The sequence below is a fragment of the Amblyomma mixtum genome, chromosome 7, assembly GCF_055824585.1.
Source record: "Amblyomma mixtum isolate Tamu chromosome 7, ASM5582458v1, whole genome shotgun sequence".
NCBI lineage: Eukaryota > Metazoa > Arthropoda > Arachnida > Ixodida > Ixodidae > Amblyomma > Amblyomma mixtum.
The window spans coordinates 46,999,446-47,025,160 of NC_143018.1; the positions used below are offsets into that span (position 1 = coordinate 46,999,446).

General features: G+C 44.9%; 1 protein-coding gene across 4 annotated transcripts in view; it reads left to right on the top strand.

The window, feature by feature from the left end:
• Strump (WASH complex subunit strump) overlaps window positions 1-25,715 on the top strand; it is a 39,313-nt gene that overhangs the window by 10,513 nt on the left and 3,085 nt on the right. For all 4 annotated transcript variants that reach the window (XM_089552467.1, XM_089552466.1, XM_089552469.1 and 1 more), the window contains 16 exons: window positions 82-259; window positions 2,437-2,573; window positions 5,487-5,616; window positions 6,546-6,658; window positions 7,404-7,570; window positions 8,887-8,962; window positions 11,017-11,268; window positions 12,113-12,295; window positions 13,851-14,030; window positions 19,396-19,523; window positions 20,946-21,036; window positions 21,397-21,571; window positions 22,634-22,713; window positions 23,704-23,807; window positions 24,872-25,001; window positions 25,336-25,432. In XM_089552467.1, the coding sequence (XP_089408593.1) occupies window positions 82-259; window positions 2,437-2,573; window positions 5,487-5,616; window positions 6,546-6,658; window positions 7,404-7,570; window positions 8,887-8,962; window positions 11,017-11,268; window positions 12,113-12,295; window positions 13,851-14,030; window positions 19,396-19,523; window positions 20,946-21,036; window positions 21,397-21,571; window positions 22,634-22,713; window positions 23,704-23,807; window positions 24,872-25,001; window positions 25,336-25,432 (2,221 nt within the window). The remainder of the gene's footprint in view (window positions 1-81; window positions 260-2,436; window positions 2,574-5,486; window positions 5,617-6,545; window positions 6,659-7,403; window positions 7,571-8,886; window positions 8,963-11,016; window positions 11,269-12,112; window positions 12,296-13,850; window positions 14,031-19,395; window positions 19,524-20,945; window positions 21,037-21,396; window positions 21,572-22,633; window positions 22,714-23,703; window positions 23,808-24,871; window positions 25,002-25,335; window positions 25,433-25,715) is intronic.

Genomic DNA, 25,715 nt, shown 5'->3' on the forward strand with positions numbered 1-25,715 from the left:
TGCGTCATGTGAATGCCGCTCCACAGTCTCTCTTTTCCCCCCCCCTCCACCTTGTCTCGTCACCGTGCCTTTTCCGCCCAGGCCCTCAAGTACCACAACCGCATCAACAAGCTCATTCCCAGGCTGCAGCAGCTGCTCAAGGAGGGCGCACTGGAGGAAGAGTTTGTGCTCGACAATGTCCCCAAGCTGCTCAACACGGTGCGCGAGTGCAACGTCACCCTCCGCTGGATGCTGCTGCACACTGTCAACCTGTCGCAGGGTGAGAGGCTCTGGCAACATTGTAGTGAACGTTACGTGAGGTGCAGTTCCTGTTTCACTGATGAAAGCCGTAGAATGCATTCGCAGAGTTATAATTTTTTAAGGCGGAAGCCTTTAATGCCTTATCGTTGTAAGCAGGAGCTGTCGACAGAAATGTCACGCTTTTCAGTTGGTCAAAACGGTCGTGACGTCACAGTGCGCGAATTTCAAACGGGGCCAATTGTACTTTCGCTACTAACCATGCAACTAATTAAAGGGATCGTATAGTGATGTTCCAAGTTAGTTTGACTGAGTTTAGTTAATTGCTTACTTAACCAAGTAGTCCAATTAACCTTTCTAGTCAGACCAGATAAATAAATAAAACCGAGTAAGAAATTGGCCGAGCTTGGGAATCGAACCCCGGTCTCCGGAGTGCGAGTTGAGCACGCTACCACTCCGCCATGCCAGCCGATGGTTTGGAATGAACAAAGGTGCGTCTAGTGAATACGGTGTCTTCATTCACTCCCATTTTCCTCTGTTACATGGAGGTTTAGGTGTCCACTGAGATATGAGAGACAGATACATTTCCTTTCCTCAAAAACCAATTTACCGACCAGCAAGGGGTATTTGTCTTTGTTTCAGATTGGTCCAAATTCTCATGGCAAATTTTAACGGGTGTCCACCGAAATATCTGAGACAGTTACTGCACAACTTCCTTACAGTTAATGCGTAATTTCCTTTCCTCAAATACAATTTTCATTTTCTTCACTATGGCTCCTCTTTCTTCTTTCACTCACACTTCCTCCCTTCCTGTACCCTGCAGCTCAGGTGTCCATGGAGATGACAGAGAATTACAGCCCCATTTCCTTTCCTTAAAAAGCGTTGCTGGACCTAAAGGGGAAGCTTAAGCATCATTAATTGGCAGTTAATTAATGCACCAACAAAATGTGAAGTGAACTATCGCGTAGCAGAATGCAGCACTCAGGCTTTCGCCTTTCACCACTTTAGCCGCTAAAGTTCCTCGTAATTTTTTTGTGCTAATTTCAGGTGGGAAGGCATATTTTGGACACAGATCGCATTGCACGCACGCTTTGTGTTTGTGCTTTCTGCCCTTATCACTCATCACCACAGCATGACAAGAGATGTTGTTGGGCTAGTTGGCTTGATACTTGTAATGCCATGAAAGGTTATGTGCAAAAAATGATGACACGAAAACAGAAGACACGACAGGACGAGCGCAATCCACAACGAGTGCAGAGAAGACATGACGGGATTGCGCTCGTCCTGTCGTGTCTTCTCTCTTCGTGACGTCTTTTTTTTGCGCATAACCTTTCATGGCATTACAGCCACAGCATGGCTTCACTGTTTACAAAAACGGCCTTTATTTATACCTTTAAGTAAGATATATAACAATAACAAATTTGATTCAAATCCAATTTTGACATAATGAAGTTTCGCTACATTCTCAACACAATTGAAATGCCGTGAACAGGAAGAGGCGAAAATTTCCTCACTGCAAGAGAGTCTCTTAAAGGTGCACTGAAGAGGATTCTGAACATGTCTTTTTGCCGCAGGAACTCGATCTACACGTTCCTAGCATTCTTAGAAGCAGTGACTTCTTGCCCTGTGTGGCCGATTTCCCCAATTAAATCGAATTAACATCCGGCTCCCGCCTTTTTTTTTTAATTCTGCCTCGTACGGTGGGCGGAGTCGACCAACGTGTGGAGCACCTTTCACCCAGTCCCGTGGAGGCTTTGCTTTCGCTTCATTTTGTTTTTTAGGTTTCCGTGAATAAATAGTTTCATTCGCAGATAATATAGCCGCAAAATAAGCCCAAAGAAATAAAAATGCGCGCGGACTATTTGCTACTACGGAGTACTACGTATTACTCCGCCGATGTCAGAGCGGCAAGCCGCCACGGGACTGGGTGAAAGGCGCTCCACGCGTTGGTCGACTCCGCCCACTGTACGAGGCAGAATTTTAAAAAAAAGGCGGGAGCTGGGCGTTAATTCGAGTTAATTGGGGAAATCGGCCACACAGGGCAGTAAATCGCAGTTTCTAAGAAAGCTCGAAACGTGTAGATCGAGTTCCCGCGGCAAAAATACAAGTTCAGATTCCTCTTCAGTGCACCTTTAACTTGTTAGTCAGAGCTGGTGTTCACCCCCTCATATCTCACTGTGGGGTGGAACACTGCTCCAGGCTTCACTGCAGGCGGGGAGCTGAACAAGAGGTGTCGGCAGCTGAGGGACCAGGTTCACCAGGACAGCAAGTACCAGCCGCTCACTGTGTTCCAGCTGCTGCTGCACGCCGCCCAGTTTGAGCTGAAACTCAAGGAGGTCTGTGTCAGAGTCCCCACTTGTGTTGTAGTCAACCATCTTCCCCAGTGCACCTTTGGCACAGTGCTGAAAAATAACACAGTTAAGGGGGGACACTGGTCTTGAAAAAAAAAATTTTTAGTAATGAAGTCACAGTTACGAAATCTTCAGGGCATATGTATTTTGTGTGCTGATTCTAAATATGTCATTTAATTTCATGTAACACAATTCCTTGAGCACTTATGCAATCTTTATGCTAGTATTTTGCGGAGAGTTCTGAAGAAAATTTGCTACAGGAAACTCGCTGAAATGTATGCCATTGGGTTCTCTTGACACCAAGGAATATAATAAGGGTGAAATTGTCTTCCTGCCTATCATAGAACTTAAGTTATAGAGTTTTGAAGTTGTCGCTTCAGAACTGAGAAGGAAAGTGTGTATTCCTGTTTATGAAGTGGCAGCTTCAGTACCCTATTACTCAAGTTCTACGAGAGCCGGGATGATAATTTTACCCTTATTGTATTCCTTGGTGTCAAGAGAACCCAATGGCATACATTTCAGCGAGTTTCCTGCAGCAAATTTTCTTCAGAACTCTCCGCAAAATACTTGCATAAAAAGTGCATAAGTGCTCAAGGAATTGTTTTACATTAAATTAAATGACATATCTAGAATCAGCGCTCAAAAATACATGTGCCCTGAAAATTTCATAACTATGACTAAATTAATAAAATTTTCTTTTCAAGACCAGTGTCCCCCCTTAAATAGAATGTGTGCAATGTCCTTTTGCATTGAACAGTCATGTCAAAGCTGGATCCAGATGTGGAACCCAATGGTGGTAGTATAGGCGTGTGTAATATGTGTATTGTATAAGTTCAGCTTGACACGTTGCTGCGATCTGCACCTCATCTACTGTTGATGGGGACATAAAGAAGGCAGGCACCTGTTCATTAATTCTGATTGATGCAACCGGCAGCACTTTCAAAATAAATAAAGCAAGGTTTGGAAGTACCTTTTACTCATGCCCTGGTGGCTCTGGCTGTGGTGTCCTGCTGCTGAATGCAAGGTTGCAGGTGTAGTACTCAGCCACAGTGGATAAACTTCAGTGGTGGTGACTAGGGGTGTGCGAATATCAAATTTTTCGAATACGAATCGAATACGAATACTTGGTTCCGAATATCGAATCGAATATCGAATAATCAAGGACAGACGCACTTAACCACTACAAAACATTATTTGAGCACCCAAGAACATCACAGTTCAACTACCAGTGATGAAATGAACACAAAAGATGTGTGTGGCTGCTCAAAAAGTATCAAAGTCTCGAACATTATTCATAGCAGAGTGGAAATATCAGAGAATATGGCTAGTACACAGCGTTGATTAAGGCTAGCTTGCCATAACTACAAAAGTGCGTTGCTGGGATGAACATAAAAGGCAGTCGTGAAGGAAAACCAGCTGCTCCACACGGTCAGGCAGAAGTAGTTAGTTCCCTTCTAGCTGAAGCGACTTCTCCAGCCACAAAAATGCCCTCTCACTTGGCACTGAACTGGCACGTATTGCGAGGAATTTCGTGCAGAGCTCTGACTATACCAGCTTCGCAGGCATAGCCACAAAGAAGCTCACCAGCGTAGTCAGCTACAGCATGGCCCAACGTTACGCATTGCTTTGGACGCCGCTATATTGTTATGTCTCTTTCGATAGGGCTTGCGGACCGAAATGAACGCCGGTGCTCGCAATAGAATATTCGGCTGGGTACGAATATTCGCGTCGGATCGAATATTCGAAACAACACGAATACTTAGATTTCGAATCGAATACGAATACTAAAAATGTACTATTCAAATTATATTCGAAAATTTCGAATATTCGCACACCCCTAGTGGTGACATATAGAAGTGCCAGTGTGCTGATGTCAGTGTGTGGTACCGTCATTTCCGCTGAAGTCTGCACCCACTGTGCAGTCCACGCAACTCATGATTGCTTAAAATTTTTTTCTCACTAAATCATCCACACCTGGTACGTAAATCTTACTGTGAATTTCATGCTATAAGACGATATTAAAAAATAAAATGCTGTACAGTCCATACCCATATGTAGTGTGCAAAGCCCAAAATTTTAACTTTTAAAGGTGTAAATGGGTTGTATACTGGAATTTATGGCAGTTATGGAGAGGTCGGCAAAAGCCATTGTAATGAAGTTCATAGCCTATGGTGCAGCTTTGAAATGTAAAAGCTCACTAACGACTTAACACACAATAATGTACCTTTTGTGCAGTCACAGAGCGATTTGGCTTTGCTTAGCTAGTGCTTGTTTTTTACCAAACACAGAATCGTAGACAAAAAGAATGATATTAGTGCAAAATATGTAGCTAGAAGAAAAATTGTCTTATTGCACTGGGAAGTCCTTTTCAGTTCTGCATGATTCAGTTCTGCAAGCTAGAGTTTCCTCGAATTACTGAATTTTTCATCTCTCTTTCCGCTGTTTTCCAAAAGTAATTTTTCATGAAAAACTCCATTCCTGTAAATCTTTGTTCATTAAAATTTTGGCCTTGGTACAATTTGAGAATATTGCTCGAGTGGTCTTAAGTTGCTTTGCGTAATCAATTTGAGGATACATTACTAAGCCTTTCGGTGCCAGTTTTCTCCACTGTGCAACTTGATTGTTGTACACTTGTTTCACACTACCTAATGTGGTTAAAATTTAAGCCCCTAATTGGTGCCATATGTCTCTCTCAAATGGGCCAGGCAGTCATTTGTCTTTAATGGCTTTCAGTGTTAGCTTCTATACAGAAATTAACAAAAAGGACATTCCGCAAATTGAAAGCTGCTGGTACATAATAGCGGAATGGCTGCCACAATTCAATTTGCACTATCGCACTATTGCACTATCCGCTCACTAGCCCCCAGGTGAGGTGTCATGTGACTTTGCTCTGTGCAGCTGTTCCAGCACTTGCTGTCCGTGAAGCACGAGAAGTGGAACACCCTCAAGAAGGAGAGTACGGAGCACCTGCAGGAGTTGTCTGAGGTCTACTCGGGCACCAAGCCGCTGACTCGCGTCGAGAAGAATGGTGGGAAATGCCTTTTGGCTGTCGTCAAGATCTGTTCATCTTGTTGACAGTTTTTGTCGCACGTGTGTCTGATGTATCAGCACAAACAGATGCCCAGAGAAGCTTCTGGGATTTGAAATCCCTGTAATTGTTTAATTGCTTGGCAGTCTGAGCGTGCAGCCCCAAAGTTAAACGTGTGCCTTTATGCTCAACATGAGGCCGCACCTCCGGGCTGCGAGAAAATTGGGTCTTTTCCTGCCTTCTGTTCTGTTTTCCAAGAACCTTTGTGGCCACCTGTGCTTTTGATTATGTTTAGATAAGAGTGGACAAATTAAATTTAGTAGTTGGACAGGCAGATTGCATGGGTTCAGAGGCGTGTTTTCGACTGCTTGAAAAGCAGCGCAATTGGAGCAAGTGCCATAAGGATGGACAGTGCAGCATTTTGATAAGGCTTAGCAAATAGCCAAAGTGCTCTTGGTTAACAGTAGATCGTTAGTTTATTAACAGAGGTCATTAAAGCTGTAGTGCACAGCCGAAAATGAAGGTCACGACCTGGCGTAATTCATGTGACCTGTACTTATGAATGTCTGCTCTGCATTTTTTGTTTGTAGTCTTGTTAGACTAAGGCGTGCTTTAGGAGTCACCGATGCTTGTTCTTTTTTTTTTCTTTTTACTCTTTACTTTGTTTTAACTCTAGTGTACTGATGTCATTCTCTGATATCTTTTTATCAGTGACATGTTCGCCGTTATAAGTTCTCTGTCTTCTTAATCACCAGTCACTGTGTAATGCATTCACTATTAGAGTTTTCAAACTGATGTGGAAATCCAGGTTTGCAATGCGTAAGGATTCTTCAGTACACATTGGCAAAGCTTGCTACGAGAAGTGTCTGCTGTGTTGCGTTTTCAGTAGTGCGAGACAATCTGGTGCAGTCGGACTTTGCATTTCGCAGCCAACCTGCAGGCGTGGTTCTCGGAGATGAGTAAGCAGATTGACTCCCTCAGCTACGAGGACACGACAGGGACTGGTCGCAAGATCGTCCAGCTCATACAGGCACTGGAAGAGGTACCGGCTGCCAGTGTCGTTGCCTTCCTTCTAAATGCAACCCTGTGGCATCCCTCACCACTTCACACAGTTCTCTTGTTCTGTAAACTCCGTAAGACTGTTGAACCAGCAAAGGCAAGAAGCTTTCGTGAAACCTGTCAAAGCTTGCATACGAATTAACCGATCCTTGTAGTAGTAGTGTTGGATTTCTCTTGCAGTCTGTGTAGCAGTTGTTCGGAATGGACGGCTGGCTGAATCGGTTTTTACTGTTACTTAACCACCAAGAGCATGCATTCTGCAGTTAGGCTTTCCCTTCTTTGCTACTGCTATTGATTGTGCAGTGGAATGTCAGTAATTCCAAGTCACTTAATTCAAACTGCCAGTTTACTTGAAATGACTCTCAACACCAAGTATACTAAATATGGCTCTCCTGAGCTTGAACTTCAGATAAAAACTAATATCTACTCTTCTTCGAGTTCTAATTAATGTGAATCAACAGTATTACCAATTTGTTTTCATTACATCGGCATTGTAGTTTACTCCAGAGCTTTGTACTTTAGTCACATGATTGCATCATGGCTACTGCTTCATTACTTTGTATGCAAGCAAAGCGTAGAGATCCCCTGAGTTGTTATTTTTTAAAGCCTCATTCGTTGCTTGTTTCTTGCTGAGAAGTAAGAATTCTGAGTAACCACTGCTAAAGCAGCACTATATGCGTAGAAGGTGTTATGCGCTGGGTAGGAAACCCTGTCTTTGCCCAATGCAGGTTGAGCAGTTCCACCAGCTGGAGAGCAACCTGCAGGTGAAGCAGTTCCTGACTGAGACACGGCAGTACCTGCACAGCATGCTGCGCATCATCAACGTCAAGGAGGAAGTGCTGGTCACGCTCGAAGTCATCGCTGACCTCTCCTACGCCTGGGAGATCATCGACAGGTGTTCTGTGCTTTGCAGTCCCTCTCTTTGTCGGTTTGCGCGCATCCTGTTTTTTGAGATCACTGCAACATCAAATTTTTTTACCAGAAGTTTTGAAACTCTCTTCATTCTTTGCTGGAAGGAACAGTTGTGTGTTATTTTGAGGCCATTAGATGTGGGTGAATATCTCTGCAGATTACTGTTGGAGGGGTGATAACTGAGCTAAGACAGATTTCAGCACCATGCGATCCTAAGCACCCTGTACCCCCTAGCCACCCCCGATTTTTTTAGGCAAAAGCCTTTTATGTCTCATACTCACGGCCATGATTCTGTCCGTCCATCTGTTAGATCTGAAGTGAAAGTCCTAACAAGTCACTAGTCATGGCTAACTAGTCATTAACCAGTCAACTAATTAGTTATGACTAACCAGTCATCAATTATCTGTTACTAGTTAGTCATTAACTAATCATGACTAGTTAGTTAACAACTAAGTAGCCATGACTAACTAGTCATTAACCAGTTATGGTCTTTAACCGGTCATGATTAACCAGTCATTAACCAGTCAACTAGTTGATCACCAACTAATTAGTCATTATTAACTAGTCGTGATTGGTAAATGACTAACTGGTCATGACTAATTAGTTGATGGCTGGTTAATGATTAGTTAGTCATGACTAGCCAATCCAAGTCGCCCCGTAGTTGCCTCATGTATGCCTATGGCCGTCGTCTCTCGTTAGCAGCCAAAGTTGTGTGAAAAGGCTTTTGCCTCGTGCACTGTAGATCGTCAAAGTGCCCCTGAATTTTTTATACAGTATATCGCAACTTGGTGGTGGTGTCTGTTACCAGCAAGATTCATCAACATCAAATCAGCATTTTTTCGCTCGCTCCTATTTATGCATGTTATCATGCTTTCCTGCTGCCCTGGCTGTTATTGTGACAGTTTAAATAAATATACTCAATAAGTCATGGTGAATGAACATTCAGATATTTTCAGCAGTATAATAGAAGCACAGTGCTGTGCACTACTACAAAGTCAAACATAAATGAACATTGTGTGCTTGGCGATTCATTGGCCCAAATACATTGTGTTGTAATCATTTAGTAAGCAAAGCATGTCGTAGTGTTGAATTAGTCAGTGTGAAGTATGTGAGTATCTTCATGCTCAGTATCAGTATGGATATTAGTTCAGGATACATGCTTCTAGAATTATTTTCTGTAGCTGTTGTAATGCTGAAGTAACACTCACCTCAGCATGGCCTAGCAGCTATTGCCAATTTGCTTTGAGGGGTGGCTAAAAGCTGAGACAATACCTGACTGTCTTGGGTTACCAATTCCAGCTACACACCCTTCATGCAGACGGGAATCAAGAGTGACCCTTCCATGGTCATCAAACTCCGGGCTACATTCCTCAAGGTGCGACTCTGCTTGCAGTCGAGACATGTCTGTTACGAAAACAAAGTGTTCAAATGACTTTGCAAAGAGTGATTTGCAGTTCATTGTTTCCACAATTGACGGGCTCTAATTGGTAGTCTTACACTGTTGGCCTGCATTTGAACTACAGTTAATACATGTTAGTGCCACCGCATATGTGTTGATGTGATGGCCAAGTATAACAGCTGGAAATGGGCGAATTTCAAGACAGTTCCCTGCTAAGGGGATTCCACAGTTGTGCAATCATTGAAGAGGCATGATTTGAATTTAAGCATGTGCATGCTAACAACTAACTAACATTGAAACTGTATATACAGTAGAATCTCAATGATACGAACATGGTTGATACGAATTTCCGAATGATACGAATTCATAAAATTCCCTCGCTGTAAAGCATTGTGTACAATGTGCAGAATTTCGGGTGTTCCGAACACTCTTCCGCGCCACTACGGATGATGCACATGTGCAAGCCGTGACCGCACCCTGAAGAACTAAGCGCTGTCCGTATATTTACCAACGGCGTGATTGCTAGTCATTCTGTACACACCACAAGTAGTGAGCTGTGCTGCCCGGCCAAATATAAATTCTGTCAGCCTTAAATAGATCTGCGTGAATGCATTTCCGATGCTTCTGTGTACAGATTTTGTTCCTATTGGACGACATGGAATTTCAAGAGGCACAAATTTTTTCGTCACCCAGTGGGATTCGTATCATCGAGACTTTACTGCATGCATGTTTTCTCAGTTTTTCCAATGCCGTGTAGGTAACCTTTGATTTGGTTGCTGCCAAATACAGTGTTTGACTAACCTGAAGACAGAATGCCACGTTTGAGAAATTTAAGTGGGGTTGTATGGATATTCACTATTTCAAGTGCAGGCATAATGTGTCGTGTTATTTGACGCATTTATTTTGAGAACCTGATGACCATCGCCTTCAAATACACGCTGAAGGATAAATTTTGATTCAAAAAAAAATTTTTATGGTGGTCATTTTTCTTCATACCAACTTGGTGGTGGAATAGCGTCCAGTGGAAATAAATCTACTGCACTTTCTAAGTGCCTATAGCTCTCATTTTCATTATTGCATTAGTGCTTAATCAATTAAACTTTCATGTGAGTTTAGTCATGTTTAGTTGCTTTGTGGTTGCTGTCCCAGTGATTGTAATAACTGTGGCGGATTTTTGGAGGTTGCTTATTATAGGCCGTTGTTCTGAGCGTGCTTTCAGAAAGTAAAGATCCTTCCAATGTGAAAGGAAACAAATTTTTGAACATTCATTTAATGATTACTTTCTAATTATTCATGACAAGCTCACTTCTTGTGTTTGCTAGCTAGTTTTCCTCTTGGCAATAATGTCCATGTCATTTTCAACTTTAGTCAAGAAGTAACCAAAAAATTCATATTTTTGTGCAAACTGGTTTTTCCTTCTCATAATTGCGGGACCCACACCCTTCTCACTAGTGGCATGGCATGCCTTAGAGGATGTAAATCATATATCTTTTCCACTTTTGCCATCTTCATCATTCTGCACTGAATTTTCTAAACAGGGAGTATTTTGTATTCAGCATTTAGAGCATGATGAGTAGTAGTGATATGCTCATTGAAATACAGCACCCGCATAGCTTGTGGAGCACTGCACTCTGAATGCACAGTATGAATGAAGTACACAGAAGATGAACAGATTGGACATTAGCTGATTCTTCACCATTCAGGTTCTTTAGCTTTGCTGGTTCTTAATATTTCTTCGCTTCGGTATTCCTTTTACAGTGTAGCAACCTTCCTTAAGTGAAAGCACCTACTAGTCCACCTCTCTGCTTTAACTTAAGTGTTACTACCCAGTTTGACCACAATGTCGGGTGTGCAACGCTTGCGGATATATCAAAACTCTATGTCTGTTCCCTCAGTATGGCCACAACGTTGAATGTGCGACATTTACGGATATACCAAATCTGTGTGCCTGTGCTCACAGTTTGGCCACAATAGTGAATGTGCAATGCTTGCGGATATACACCAGACCTCTGTGCCTGTTCCCTGTGCAGCTGGCCACAGCCCTGGACCTACCACTGCTGCGCATCAACCAGGCTAACAGCCCAGACCTGGTGTCGGTGTCGCAGTACTACTCCACTGAGCTGGTGAACTATGTGCGCAAGGTGCTGCACATCATTCCCGAGACAATGTTTGGCGTGCTGGCACGCATCGTCGAGCTGCAGACGACGGCCATCAAGGAAGTGCCGACGCGTCTCATGAAGGACCAGCTCAAGACCTACGCTCAGCTTGACCAGCGCTACGAGGTGACTGGCTTCAAGGGCATGGCATACAGGACTTACTTCAGTGACAGTTCACTTGAGTATATATTCGTGAGCACATTCTCTCCATTTCACAAGACACAGCCAATGAGAAGGATATTTCGCCTGAGTTTTTACTCTAATAGCAGATAAGGGCAACTTCCCTAGTACTGCAACATCATTGGTGGCATAGCACGGCGTGTGAGGAGGAGCTCCATGTCGCGGATCCATGGTGTCCTCTCTGCGCAGCTGTGTGAAACGAGTGCTTGCATCATGAACGCCTAAGACAGTCTGAGTGGTCGCTCCTAGTCATGCTGTCACTTACGTCATGGAGCCTTCTGAAGTCAACAAAGTGAAATAAAACCACTGACTACTGTCGTGAAACGTCGTCATAGAAGGTCGATTTCACAGGCATAACTATTGATGAATTTATTTTCTACTTGCAGGTTTTTTGTGTTTAGGTTGTCTTTCTTTTTTCTTTTATTTGTACATTGAAGCCTGCTTGATGGCTATGTGGCTATGTCATTCAGCTGCTGATCCTAAGGTCATAGAAATGAATCCCAGCCGGAATGGCCCGATTTCAACGGCAGTAAAATACAGTAGATGCCTGTTCTGCTATGCACTGTTATCGCACATTAGAGAAGCCCAGATGGTTGACATGACACCAAAGCCTTCACTTCATCAGCTTTCATAGACCTCATGCAGCTTTTGGACATTACGCCCCACATACCGTCACGTCTTTGGGGATTGATGTTCTCTCTGTCTTTTGCTCCGGCGTCAGTTAGAGCTTTGGATTTGTTGCAGTCCTGCTTCCAACCCTCTCTTGTCTTTCGTTTGTTGCCCCTTCCAGGTTGCCAAGCTGACGCACTCCATCTCGGTGTTCACTGAGGGCATACTGATGATGAAGAAGACACTGGTCGGCATCGTCCAGATCGACCCGAAGCAGCTCCTTGAGGATGGCATCCGCCGGGAGCTGGTCAGCCAAGTCATGCGTGCCCTGCATGGTGGCCTTGTGTTCAACCCCAAGGCGAGGGTGAGTACCCCCTTGCAGTGACTTGTTTGCTGCTTTAGGCTGTGAAATGATGTGTCTAAAGCAAGTCTATTGGAAGCTTTATGAAGTCAATATGGTGCTCACAGAGATGTTCATGAGGATTTTTCACTTGTGAATAAAGTCTTACTTGCAGCCAAAAAATTTGTTACATTTCGCTTTTCATTAAGTCGAGATTTTTTCAGCATCCAAATAAAGTTAGGTTCTTGAACACGCGTGGTAGACAGCACCTTGTAAATGCAGTAAAATCTCATGGTACCATTACAGTTGATCCAAGTTTTGCGATGATACGAATTTTGAATATGGCCCCGCTGGAGTGTGTTATATACACTGCGTTATGGTATGGAATGATGCGAACAATTTCTCAGTCCACAGTGGATGGTACAGACACGCGAACCACCAAGTGCCTGCCAGCGGGCGCCCGGCAAAGGTGATGCCATTCAAAAGGGACTACTTCGCAACCTATCGAGGGGAAAAAGAAAAAAAAGGCCCAAACGAGCATTGGGGACTTATCCGTCCAAAAATGAGCAAAAAATAAAAATGATGATGAATATCTTGGCAATATCTTAACCCCCCAGCATCAAACACTGCCCGCACCGATGACAGGCGGCAGGCTTCGCCGCACTACAGTAATGGCTGATGGTAAAGCGCGCTCACTTTGGGTTTCATATGTACATGACACGTGGCGCCGCAGTACGTCTTATGCGCCTGTTCTGCTCTGCTGATTGAAGCCCACTGGCAACATTTGTGCATAAAAGGGTGCGTGCGAGTTGCTATCTGTTTCGGCCAAAGTTTTCAGTTTCATCTTCCAGTCAAGGGGGCTCCTGGTCCATGCATGCGATGCGCAAAAACTTCAGTTAGTAGAAAGCGTGGTATATAAGATTACTTTGTTAAATCGCGAAAAATAAAAATACATGGCTCTCAATGAACAGCACAAAAGGGGATATTCAGAATTCAGCAAGTGCGCTTTCCCGCATAACAATGTCGCCCAAAACAAGATGGCTGACCATGCGTTTTTAGCTGAAACAAAGTAAGAAAGACTAGTTTTTTGTTTGGTTCTTCCAAAATACGTTTCTTACATTCTAGCCACACGTTTAGCGCCTGTCCTGTAGCCCACGTAGTTGCTTTATAGCAAAGTCGGCCATCTTGTTTTTGGCAAAATAGTTATGTGGGAAAGCGCACTTGTGGAATTTTGAATATCCCCTAATGCGGATAGAACTCAACAAGCTCAATTTTCAACAATTTCAACGACTCAATTTTCCAAGATTTATCTTTTACATCATCGCTGTTTCTCATAAATGTTTCATTTGAGGCTCTGCTGGTCAGCAGTGATGTGTTCATCTTTTCATGACTGAGAGAGAAAAAAGTTTTTTTTATGAGGAACAGTCGCCCTTGTCATTATGCAGAAGGTTTGTGCCGAGCGGAGGTGGTGCTCGTTTCCCCGCTCGCTCAAAAACTCTCTTACTAGCAGCTTGGGCCACTCTTCGTACTGCTAGTGCATTGTGGGCTGAGCATCGTGTTGATCTCGTCATCACCGCAGCCCAGTGAGCTGGTGCCCAAGCTGACCGCCCTGGGCAAGGTGATGGACGGCTACCACCGGTCGTTTGAGTACATCCAGGACTACGTGAGCATCTACGGGCTGCGCGTCTGGCAGGAAGAGGTGTCTCGCATCATCAGCTACAACGTTGAGCAGGAGTGCAATGCCTTCCTGCGGCAGAAGGTGCGTGCCGAGCGGAGGTGGTGCTCGTTTCCCCGCTCGCTCAAAAACTATCTTACTAGCAGCTTGGGCCACTCTTCGTACTGCTAGCGCATTGTGGACTGCGCCTTTTGATTACTCATTCAGTCGTCAAAGTGCACCTGCAGTGTTAATTCTATGGCTTTCCAAAGCACCGTGATCTCGTGCTGAGCGCTTTTGCTATTGAGCACAATATCATGGCGTCTATCTCTGCTTTGATGACTACTTGTCATTGGAAACTAAATACAAACGAGTGCATGTACTGAGACAGTTAAGGGCCTTGAGCGTTGCCAATGCAATCCACGTGTAGCTTTGACATTTAAAAGTTAATTTATAGGAGTCTAATCGGTGCTGTTCTGTCTGGAGAGATGCTCGCTGAATTTCAGAGCAGGAGACGGTGGCAAAGTAGGTACTTTGAACTGTTTCCTCACACAATAAGAAATTGTGAAAGCATCAACGTCATCTTCTTTAGGGGTAGTAATCCTGTGTTAAGTGGATGGAGTCTCTTTTGGTTACACACAGCTGAAGTTCCAAGGATGTTTCTTCCACTGATGGAAATGTAAATGAGACTTGAAGGTGACTTTAGTACCCAAAACCCTTGGATGCCCATCTTATCATGCTTTGGCCTTATACCGCTACAGTTTGTTATTTAATTCTAATTGCATCGGACTAATTTCTTTATTTAAGTTACTTTTGTTCACAAAAAAGATAACTGGACCACAAAAAACTTATTTTCAGTGGTGCACTTATTGCCGATATTCACTGTTGTAATAATGCTCTTAAGTTAGATGGGTTCTACAGTAATCAGACCGTCCGCAAGGTGACAAATAAAGTCTCATTTGTTTTTATTATTTTAATTTCTTTAATTTTTTTTTGAGCACTTTGTTTCCTTTCTTTATAAATCAAACTGGCCCAAGGTGACTGAGACTCTCTTCCTTTCATTTGATCTTTTTTTAATTCTTTTTGAGAGGAAAAAGTCAGGAGTTTAAAGGGGTGGAGACACCAAATTTGTGGTTCGCGCGTTCTTAGTTTCAAACGTTTCTTATGGCTCCAGGAAGCATGATACACACTCAAAGATTCATATATTCACAGTGAATAATTTATTATAGCATTTTTAGGTGAACGATTTTCGGTTTCGGTTTCGGAACGCCGAGTTGTACAGTGACGTCACAGAGGGGGAAGATCAACTGCTTCGCTTGGTCACGTGGGCCCACAAAAGTTGTGACGCACCTACTGCTGCATCGTCTGCTTTCCCACACACGTGCTGACCAGCGCATGAAAACAAACAACTGCACGTCTAGTCCCAGCAGCTCGGATTCTGACAGATTTGATTCCAATGAGTGAGGACATCAACTTTTTTTTTGTTCGCACGCTAATATCGCCTTCGCGGGTTCGCGTGAGGATGCGAAACACTTTGCAAAATGCCAGTAAGCATCGCTGCGCCGCTCTACCCAAGCTGCGCCCACAACCGGTGTCACACTTCGCTGCAGTGCAGCAGTACCTGAGTGCTGCTTGGGATGGTGTACAAATATCACAAGAAAAGACAAGATCGCCTTGTTATCAGAACTGCCAGCTATACTCGAGCAGCGACAAAACATGTCTGCTGATGTTGGGAGCTTTCGGCAACGGCACCGCTCGCGGGCGCTCCGGGCGACGAGCTCTGCTGCTGCCTGGCTGCCGTGGTCGTCGCTAGGCCTATAGCCTGTTTAGCAAGCGGCCGGCGCTTCGGAAGTCGCCTGCGCTATAATAAAAGGCCTACTTTTCACAAATAGCTGTAGTGTTAACAGAATCATCTCACAATAAAATAATAGTATGGTCAATCTCCTCGACGCCTTCGGCAGCGGAGCTAGCGGGCGCCAGGCGAGCCGGACCCCAACGTCGCGCCAGCGGCAGCTGCTAGGCGCGGTTGTGAGAAATTTGCTCATATCACAGTTGTTACCTCTACTAGCAGCTCAGTATTGGTCAGCGATCCTCAAAAATGACACCTTTTTCACATTTCTTGTCCCATGGTTTATTATTTACGTCAAGAACACTCTTTAGCTCACTTTTATGACGTCGGCAGACGGTATCCAGGCTGACCTACCGGCCGGCAGACTCTGCGTACTTCACGTCCGCACAAGAAAATACAAAACAGCCATGCTACCAGAAAGGATGCTTTCTAGATTCGAGATACGACAGCATGACTGTACGTGTTTAAAGTGGAACTTTCGGCAGCGACACTGCCTGCGGCAACGCCGGCCGACGACCTGCGCGCTGGTCTCAGACTGCCCTAGTCGTCGCTAGGCCTAGCTGCTTTCGCATATCGACTCCGCAGCTGAGGGTGCTTCGGGACTGGCCAGCGCTCAGAAACGTGCTCCGCTCGGCACCCCTTTACTGTGAACTCGTCCCATAATAAAAGATATGTTCGATTTCCACGACGTCTTTAGCAACAGAGCTAGCAGACGGCAGGCGAACCGCACCATGCAGGTAGCAGCAGCACAAAACCGGCTGATGAAATTTGCTTACATCGCAGTCATCACTTCTACCAGGAACTCGGTATTTGCCAACGATCGTCAGAAACGATGCATTTTTGATATTCATATATCCCAGGGTTTGATATGAATGTGAACAAACAATACTATCGCGTTCTTCAGACGCCGGCGTTCGACACGAAGACTGGCGCAGACCGCCCGGCTCCAAGGAGTGCGCCCTATGTCATCATGACGCTGCCGCTTCCCGTCGTTGTTGCCGCGAGCAGGGTTGCCAGATTGGGCTATTAATAGCCAAATTGGGCTACTTGTTGTCCGTGTTGGCGTCAGAAATTTCGTTTTGGCTATGTGGCTACTTTTGGGCTACATCTTTTTCGTGCGTGAAAAAAAAAGTTAAAGTAGTTATAATGTGCTCTGTTACAATTATACAGTGACAGAAATAAAAGGCATGCTGGAATCAAAATGCAGGCTATAGAAGGTTAAAGAAATTGAACGCGTCTGCTACAAAATGACAATTTGTAAACGCTGTGTTCGAGAAAACTTGTACTTCAGGCGGTCAAGGATCATGGCCTTTCGATTTCTAAAGAGTGGACACTACGTGAAAGTTGCCCCCCGGAAACACTTCACGGCCTATGGATTCCACTTAATCCGCGAACTAACGCCACCCCCCCCCCCCCCCCCCCCCCCCCCGCGCACGCGCGCCACCGAATATAGACTGTTGCCGTCTGGACATGTGAGCGTTCTCCCATATTGACGGTGCACCTCGGGTGACCATGACAACCATGGTACCAGAATAGAGAGAAAACATTAAGAGAACTTAAGTCTCCCTACGTGGTGCGAATGCGTAAGCATTAAATGCTACTATTTCGCTTCTGTTGCCTGGTTTCGTGATCCTCACGTGTTAACCGTTAACCATAGACGTGGCCTAGTGGTTTGGGCGTCCGCTTCGGCTGCGGTAGGTGGCTGGTTGGAAACCCACCGGCAGGCATGTTCTTTTCTTTTATTGTTTATTCTGGTTCTGTGGACACATTCTGCTCAAGACACGCATGAGGCAAGTAATGCTTACGCGCATTAATAAGGTCTTTTTCTGTTTCTTCCTATTCTCGTGGTGGACACAGCAAGCGTGCCACTCGCAAGAGCCTACGCTTTTTCTGCAGCCTCAAGAGGCACACGTGCAGCCCTCGAGATTCATTGCAAGCGACGCGAGAGCGCCGTGTCCGTTGCGTAATCTGCGTGCACTCATGCGGAGCCATCCTTCGGCGCTGCGCGGATCCCACTGTAACTATCGAAGGCGGCGGAAGTTAGTGGCATGACATGGCATTAGATCCGTCGCTACGAGAACTTTCAGAATGGGCAAGTGGGTGATGTAGGTACATCCGGAACTACAAAAAGAAATGGAAAAAGGAGCCGGAATTCAAGGGTAATTGTTTTTCTCATTATTGTGAACATGCTGTTAGACTGAAGATAAAATCGATATAGATTATCATCTAATGGCATATATCCTTGATTTATTCTGAGCTCATGCATATCGTAGAATGTAGCTTCAAGAAGGCGCATGCTCGATGCTTTGAGGCGACGCTCTCACTGAGAACCTTTCTCTTAAAGCATAAAATTGAAATGTGAGGCTGCGTAAGTATACAGCAAGGTATTTCCACTGTCGATGTGTCTAATCTGCGCGCGAACATTTAAAAGGTGAAATATCCCTAAACTAGAGCTGCAATTGCGTTTTTTAGCGCCGCCTTTCTTTTCCGCATGCAGACTGGCGGGCGTCACCCGCCTCAGGTGATATGGCCTACTGCCGCGCCTGCAAAGTGGAACTGCGGCTCCGTCTTTAGGACCTGGTTAGCCGCACCTGTTAGCCGCACTGGTTAGCGCGCATTACGGATGGGAAACGTAACAACGCAAAGAACACGCCGTGCGCACCCCCTCAGACATCATCTGCGTGAAATAAATCTAATATGTAAATATTCTTGCCGAAAATTAATTCAATATGCTTAAGAAATGTCGTCAAAAAACAAATATTTTTGGCTACTTTTGGGCTACGCAAAAATTTCGCTTTTGGCTACGTTTGGGCTACTACGGAGGCCAATTTGGCTACCTGAGGTCGGAGCCATCTGGCAACCCTGGCCGCAAGCGGCCCGCCGTTGACATCTAGCAGGCCGGACGCAGGCAACGAGCTGCAATCGGACGTTGCGACGCTGTTCGCAACGGCGCGCCGCAAACCGAGCGAGTGGCGGTTAGCAGCAAACGCGGCTCGCTGGTGCGTCGACTGCGCTCACGCGGCTGTGCCCCGCTCATCGTACGTCACTGTATTTTGGTATGACGTCACTAAAACTTTATTTTTCTACACCCCTTGTGACGTCATGGTTGATGGCGCTAGCGATGGGTCTAGATCGTGAGAGTGAGCATTTAGGTAATCTTTGGAACCGAATTAAAATATTTTTTAAACGTTTGTTGCGTCCAACACCTGGCTGTGAGTGCCCTTGCATACATAGGAATCACATAGCAGGCTTTTTATAGCTTCAAAATTTGGTGTCTCCACCCCTTTAAGAGCCATTTGGCAAGAATTGGGGTTTGCAAATGGCAAAAAAAAAAATGGAATAGGCGCAAAGAAAGAAACTACTGAATTGGACTGTCCAGTCATGACACATGCAAATTGCGATGGGTGGAGCGAGCTTACAAGGGTTAATTAAATCCAATTCAAGGCATTGAATAGGGCACAGGGTGCAACGTAGCAGGCTCACTTTTGAGAAAATTAATTTTTACGAACTAGTCCAGCTAGCCCACACTGCCTGTCGGGCTTCTTTCCACCACTGCAGTGTCGTGCCTTCCAGTTTTCCTTGGATACTTAGCACAGATGTTTTGCAATGCTGGGATTGCAGGTCCAGGACTGGCAGAGCGTGTACCAGTCACGCACCATCCCCATCCCAACCTTCCCGCAGTTGGACCAGGCATCTGTCAACTTCATCGGCAGGCTGGCACGTGAAGTGCTGCGCGTCACTGATCCCAAGTGAGTTTTAAGTTGTATTCCTTTTCTTAGTTTTTCTTCCTTTGCACACTGAATGCTTTTAGCCTTCTTCACATATCCTCACATCAAGGCTTATGTGCAAACTTTTCTTTCATTGCACTTTGAAACACCTGGCTGAAACTGTCTATAAGCATCAAGCTGGTTTCAAGTAGGGATCAGTGCAACTAATCGATTTGCTTAGCCATTTTACTAGAAGGTTGCAAAGTACCCTAATGTGTGAATTCAACCTGTCGGCAATTAACCGTTGTCTGTTGGTGTAGATTGATTAATGCTGGTGGCAGTGAGAACAGCACACACAGGCTGTCGCAAGCCGTTCTTTTGTCAGACCGGTATATAATGGCGGCAGCTTCCAGTTTGCACAGTGGAATTATGTTGTGCTGTATACTTTGTCTATGTTGCCCTCTGTGTAGGCCACAATTTCTTTTTTATTCTTGTAATTCCCGAATCAATCGTGGTGCCATTTCATTAGGCATCTTGCAAACTCTTCTGCTGGCCCCTCCAGTCTTGTTATATTTAAGCTGCTTTGCGACACATCTTGTCGCCTATATATATATGCCTTCTGTTGTTAGTTTTTGCAAACCGTAGTTGCCTTAGGCCTCTATCATTCTTAATGAGTCAAAGCACCATCACCTTTGTAATCAGCATTCACTTTGACTGATTGGGGAACCTTGTTGAAATATCAGTCAGCAGCAACAGCTTCAGCACATTGTTGCCAGTCTCAATGGTAACCCCTTGCTTGCACTCGACATTAGTGATGTGAAGTGATAACCATCGTTGGCCCCATCAACTGTTATCCAAAAGAAGTGAAAAGCACGCAGATGTGGATACCCATAGCTGCAGCTTTGACAAGTGCAGTCATAGTTAATTTGGAGCAGCTGTGGTTGTCACAAAGAATTATGGACAATCAGTGAGATTGATGTGGCAGGCAGAGAATTGGTGAACCCCCTAGAAGGAGCAGCCACTGCCAGGTTCATATTATGCGATTGGGTGGTGTGGTCTGATCCAGTCAATCACCGTGTGACACACTATGCTCCTTCTCCATTCTCTCCCCCACACAACAACGGTCACCTCCCACCCTTTCTTCGTCTTCCCTCTCTAATTTCTCCTCTCTCCACATTGCCATCAGCCAACCGAGGCCTGGGATGGATGGACGGACAGATTTTTCTGACATGCGGGCCCTAATGATAACGAATTAAAATATTGTGAATGCCGCACACGTGGTGAACATTTGTCGTAATAATGGCGTTACCCGTAAACCGCTTACTACTTTGCCAACTAGGGTAAGCAATGAATGGGACTGTTCTGTTACATAGCCTGATGAAAACATAGTTTGTGTTACTAGAGAATGTGTCTTGCTGGGCTTGGCCTTATGGGATTTTAATGTGGTTGTTCCTGTGCATGCAGAACTACGGTCTACATAGACCAGTCAAACGCCTGGTTTGACGCTAAGTCACACGTGGAAGTGATCAACCTGAGCCTCTTCGCCCTGTTACAGGTAAGAGGATTAAAGCGTGCCTCGCTTTCAGTATTGAGATGCTGTCATTCCGAGCCATGGCATTGGAAACTGTAACAGTTTTGTGAACTTGAAAGTGTAAATTAGATCTTTGAATAACTCAAGGTGTATGACTTGCCTATGACATTTTTAGCTTAGAGCAGCTGTTGACAGGTTTTGCATAGAAAATATTTTTTTAAAAAAAGATGAAACAAACTGGCTAGCAAAACCCACAATAGGTGTGTCCCTGGATTTGGTGTTACAAAGGCTGGAGCATTTGCTTGCGTACATGTGTAAACTGTTGAACTTACGCTGTCCTTCTCTGCCTCCTATGTGCCACGGGGGAAAAAAAAACATGCGCAGAAGAGTGTGGGCACACCGGGTCTGACGGGTCTGGACCGGCTCCTGTCCTTCATGATAGTCAAGGAGCTGCAGGGTGTGCTGCGGTCTCTCGAGCGGGGCATGGTCAAGGACAAGTCGTGGCAGGAGCTGCTCACCAACATGAGCAAGGCCTTGCAGCCGGTCGACGGGATAGTTCGTGAGTTGCTGCCAAACCTCAGCTTATGCCGAAGAAGACATGATGTGTCGTTTCTGCGCATCTTTTGTGACCTTGCTATGAGTAAAGTTCACTTGCAGTCTTGTAGATGGCCTTCATCGTTGATTTCGTATCTTGTATTCAGGCTGCCTGGCCCATTTTATTCCTTGCCTAATCGGCAGGCATGATTTGTTCTGCCATCCGCAGTATGTTAGCAGTACCCATTCTGTCCAACCTCTTGTCCTTGTGTCCTGTTTTTTGTGCTCCCTTGCCCTTGATGAAATAAAGAACATCGTCCCCGTAAGGGTTAAGGATATCATCCCTAATTTGGCAAACGTATTTTGGGTGACTGCCATTCTAAAATGTTTTGGCTGTAACGGGTCTTCACAGTTAGTGTAATTTCCCTTAGCTGCTAAAAGTAGTGGCAGCGACAAATAGCATGAGGTAGCCTCCCCAAAAGTTTGATTGGTTTATGGTTTATCGAGGTTTAACATCCCAAAGAGGCTCAGGCTATGAGGGACACCGTAGTGGAGGGCTCCAGAAATTTCAACCACCTGGGGTTCTTTAACGTGCACTGATATCGCACAGCACACGGGCCTCTAAAATTTCTCCTCCATCAAAATTCGGCCGCCGTGGCCGGGATCAAAGCCGCGTCTTTCGGGTCAGCAGCCGAGCGCCGTAACCACTGAGCCACTGTGGCGGCTTGCAGAAGTTTGAGGGCAACATTAAAGAGTTGCATGTCTTTATAATGACATGTGGTTGTTTGTCTACTGTAGTTCTTTTTGGTTGCTGAAAGTCAGATTGAAGCTGGGGCATAACATCTCTAGACAGTTGAATATGAGGCCACTGAAAGTTGTCTACAAAAAAACAAAAATTGTGAGCACAGGCTGAAAGCTAGCTGCCGCTAAAGCTAGGTGACAGCCATTGTTTGTGCATTGACACTGACACTCGTGAGAACGATAGTTCCGGAAAGCAGTGCTGCTTTGAATTTGGTACAAGGCTGGCCTAATGATGTCAATACAAAGCTTATATAGAAGTCATTACCATCTTTTCCCCATGGCGCAGAAAATGTGGGGAGGACGTACAGTGCAGCCCTGACCAAGGTTGCCAAGACATGGTCCATCTTTCTTGAGAGCATGCTGAAGGTTGGTAGCACTTGATTAATTTCCGAATATTCGTATCTAGCCGAATATTCATTGTGAACACCGGCGTTCATTTCGGTCCGCAAGCCCTATCGACAGAGACATAACAACATGGTGGTGCCCAGAGCAATGCGCGTGGATGAAGGAAAGTTTTCTTTCGAATTTTTCCTTCGAGGAAGGAAAACTTTTCCTTCCTCCAAGGACCATGCCGTAGCTGACTGCGCTGGTGAGCTTTTTGTGGCTATATCTGCGAAGCTGCTATAGTCAGAGCTGTGCACGAAGTACCTCGCAATACGTGCCAGTTCAGTGTCCAGTGAGAGGGCATTTTCTGTGGCTGGAGGAGTCGTTTCAGCTAGAAGGGAACTACTTCTGCCTGACCATGTGGAGCAGCTGGTTTTCCTTCACGACAATCTTTTATGTTCATCCCAGCAACGTGCTTTTGTGCTTATGGCAAGCTAGCCTTAATCAATGCTGTCTACTAGCCATCCTCTCTGATATTTCCACTCTTCTAAGAATAATGTTCGAGACTTTGTCACTTTTTGTGCAGCCACACACACCTTTTGTGTTCATTTAATCATCGATAGTTGAACTGTGATGTTCTTGGGTGCTCAAATAAATATTTTGTAGTGGTTAAATCCGTCTGTCCTTGATTATTCGATATTCGATTCGATATTCGGAAAAAAGTATTCGTATTCGATTCGTATTCGAAAAATTTGATATTCGCACACCCCTAGTTCTAAGTACTAGTTAGGGTTCAGTGACTGCAACTTTGTTGCTGGAAAGTAACGAAAAATAGTGAAGGGCCTGTCCAGCAAACTTTGATACCTTTCCGCTTATGGCTTAGAGAGGTGTCTGTGATCAGGTCTGCGTTGTAGGGTACCCTCAGTTTTGTGCACCGAGTATTTGTTTCCACATTGTATTTTTGAAGCGTTACTACATCGCATGATTTGCTAGGGCCCCTGAGCCTTACACCTATTTTGTGCCCTTGCACAGATAGGCCAGATGCAAATCCTGCGCAAAGCCATTGCCCACGAGCTCTACACGACGGCCAAGTTCGAGTCCAAAGACCTGGTTGGCTCTCTGCAGACCATGAACGAGTGAGAGCAACTTTTTTTTTTCCATGCAGCGCAATGTTTAGTTGCTTAAAATTTGTGCAGTTGGTGCATCCACTCATTTTCTCTCGCATAGAGAATGTGACTGTGAGGTTGTCTGGCAGCGATGCTGAGTGCAATGCTTGTAAATAATATAATTTGGAGTGTCCAGTACTGTACATCAATGGATGACTTTTTTCTCAATGGCCTATCAGCAGTGGGATTCCACTCACAGTCGTTTCTTATGTGGCGCTTTTTCAATACCGCATTTATCTGAATAGCAGCTTTTCTGTTTTATGTACAGAGAATTCTGTTTTTATGTGCGGGAATTTAAAAAATTCCTGTGAGCAAACTACTGGCCTAATCGAGAGCAAACTTCGCTCACGGGGTAGCATATTATGGTCTACGTTATTTGAGATGTAATTAAACATCGGTACTTGCCTGCATTTCCTGAAATTAAGAAGAAACTGCTGTCAACTGCGAGGAAAGCTGTCGCAGACGAGAGCTATACGCGAGCTGAGCAGCTGGTTTGACAGGGCGCGCCATCTGCCGGAAGGCGAGGCAAACGCGTCAAACCAGCTGCTCGGCTCGCGTATAGCTCTCGTCTGCGACAGCTTTCCTCGCAGTTGACAGCAGTTTCTTCTTAATTTCAGGAAATGCAGGCAAGTACCGATGTTTAATTACATCTCAAATAACGTAGACCATAATATGCTACCCCGTGAGCGAAGTTTGCTCTCGATTAGGCCAGTAGTTTGCTTACAGGAATTTTTTAAATTCCCGCACATAAAAACGGAATTCTCTGTATATATAATTTATCGAAAGAAGGGTCAACTTTTTAATTTGATATCTGTCACATGGACCAGTAGTGACTTGTCACAGTAGCTCGCTTGTGCTTTATTGGGTTCTTTTACTGCTGTATGCAAGCCATAGTTGAATGCTTAGAAGCTGTAGTTGTTTTGTTTTTTTTCCTTTGCACATTCCACTGAAGTCTCTCATGAGTCTCAGAACTTGTTGCTGCTTTGCTGGTTGTCGTCATTGTCTATCACAAGTCTGCGCTGTATGGTTTTTAGAGCCCTGCTGGCTGAGGTGAAGGCTCACCACAAGGACCCCAGCAAGCCGTACCCGAAGGAAGACAATCCGTTGCTCGTGGAGCTGGCTACGTACCTGGAGTGGTGTGGGCTGTACCAGCCACTGTCAAAGGTGTGTGTAGGGCCATTCTTAGTCAAAGCAAGTCTGGCTTACTGTTCATCGTAGCGGTATCTTTGTAACTGCTGCCTGTGTATGGCTTGTTCTTGTGTCTGTGAAAGCTGGTGGCTTGGTGAAAGGGCAAAAGACCACATTCACATGATGATATCAGTGTGCATTAAATAAGTACGGATACCTTTAGGCAACAGATGACTTCTGATTGTAGCATCATCAGATTTCCAATTCATGTGTATATTACTTAAGCGCTACAACAGGAACTTAGGTATTACTATCAGTGTATTGGTTCTGCATCTGTACTTAATCATGCCTGTTCTTCACATTGTCCCAGATTTATGTGACCACGAGGCCAATTGGGAACCTGCCACTGTTCATGATGCTCTTCACCGTGACGCATCTCGCCAAGTTCACCTACATCAGCTCACAGGGTAAGGGTCAAATAGAGCGGACTTGCTTACAAATGAGAACAAGCGACAGGAAGTTGTTACAGCATGCATGCATGGCTCTCGGCTACTGGACGACGGTTTATGACATACGAGTTCATTTTTGCAGTTTTCTTGGACTCAGTCTTAGGTCAGGTTTATGCTCTCATTTCCCTCTTGGGAATAGCCAGAAAAATACAGCCTCAGCACAACCATCAATCAATCCAAGAAGTCATACAAAAAAAAAAAGGGAGAACGGTATTCACTGGCGCTTGAGACAAAATGCTTG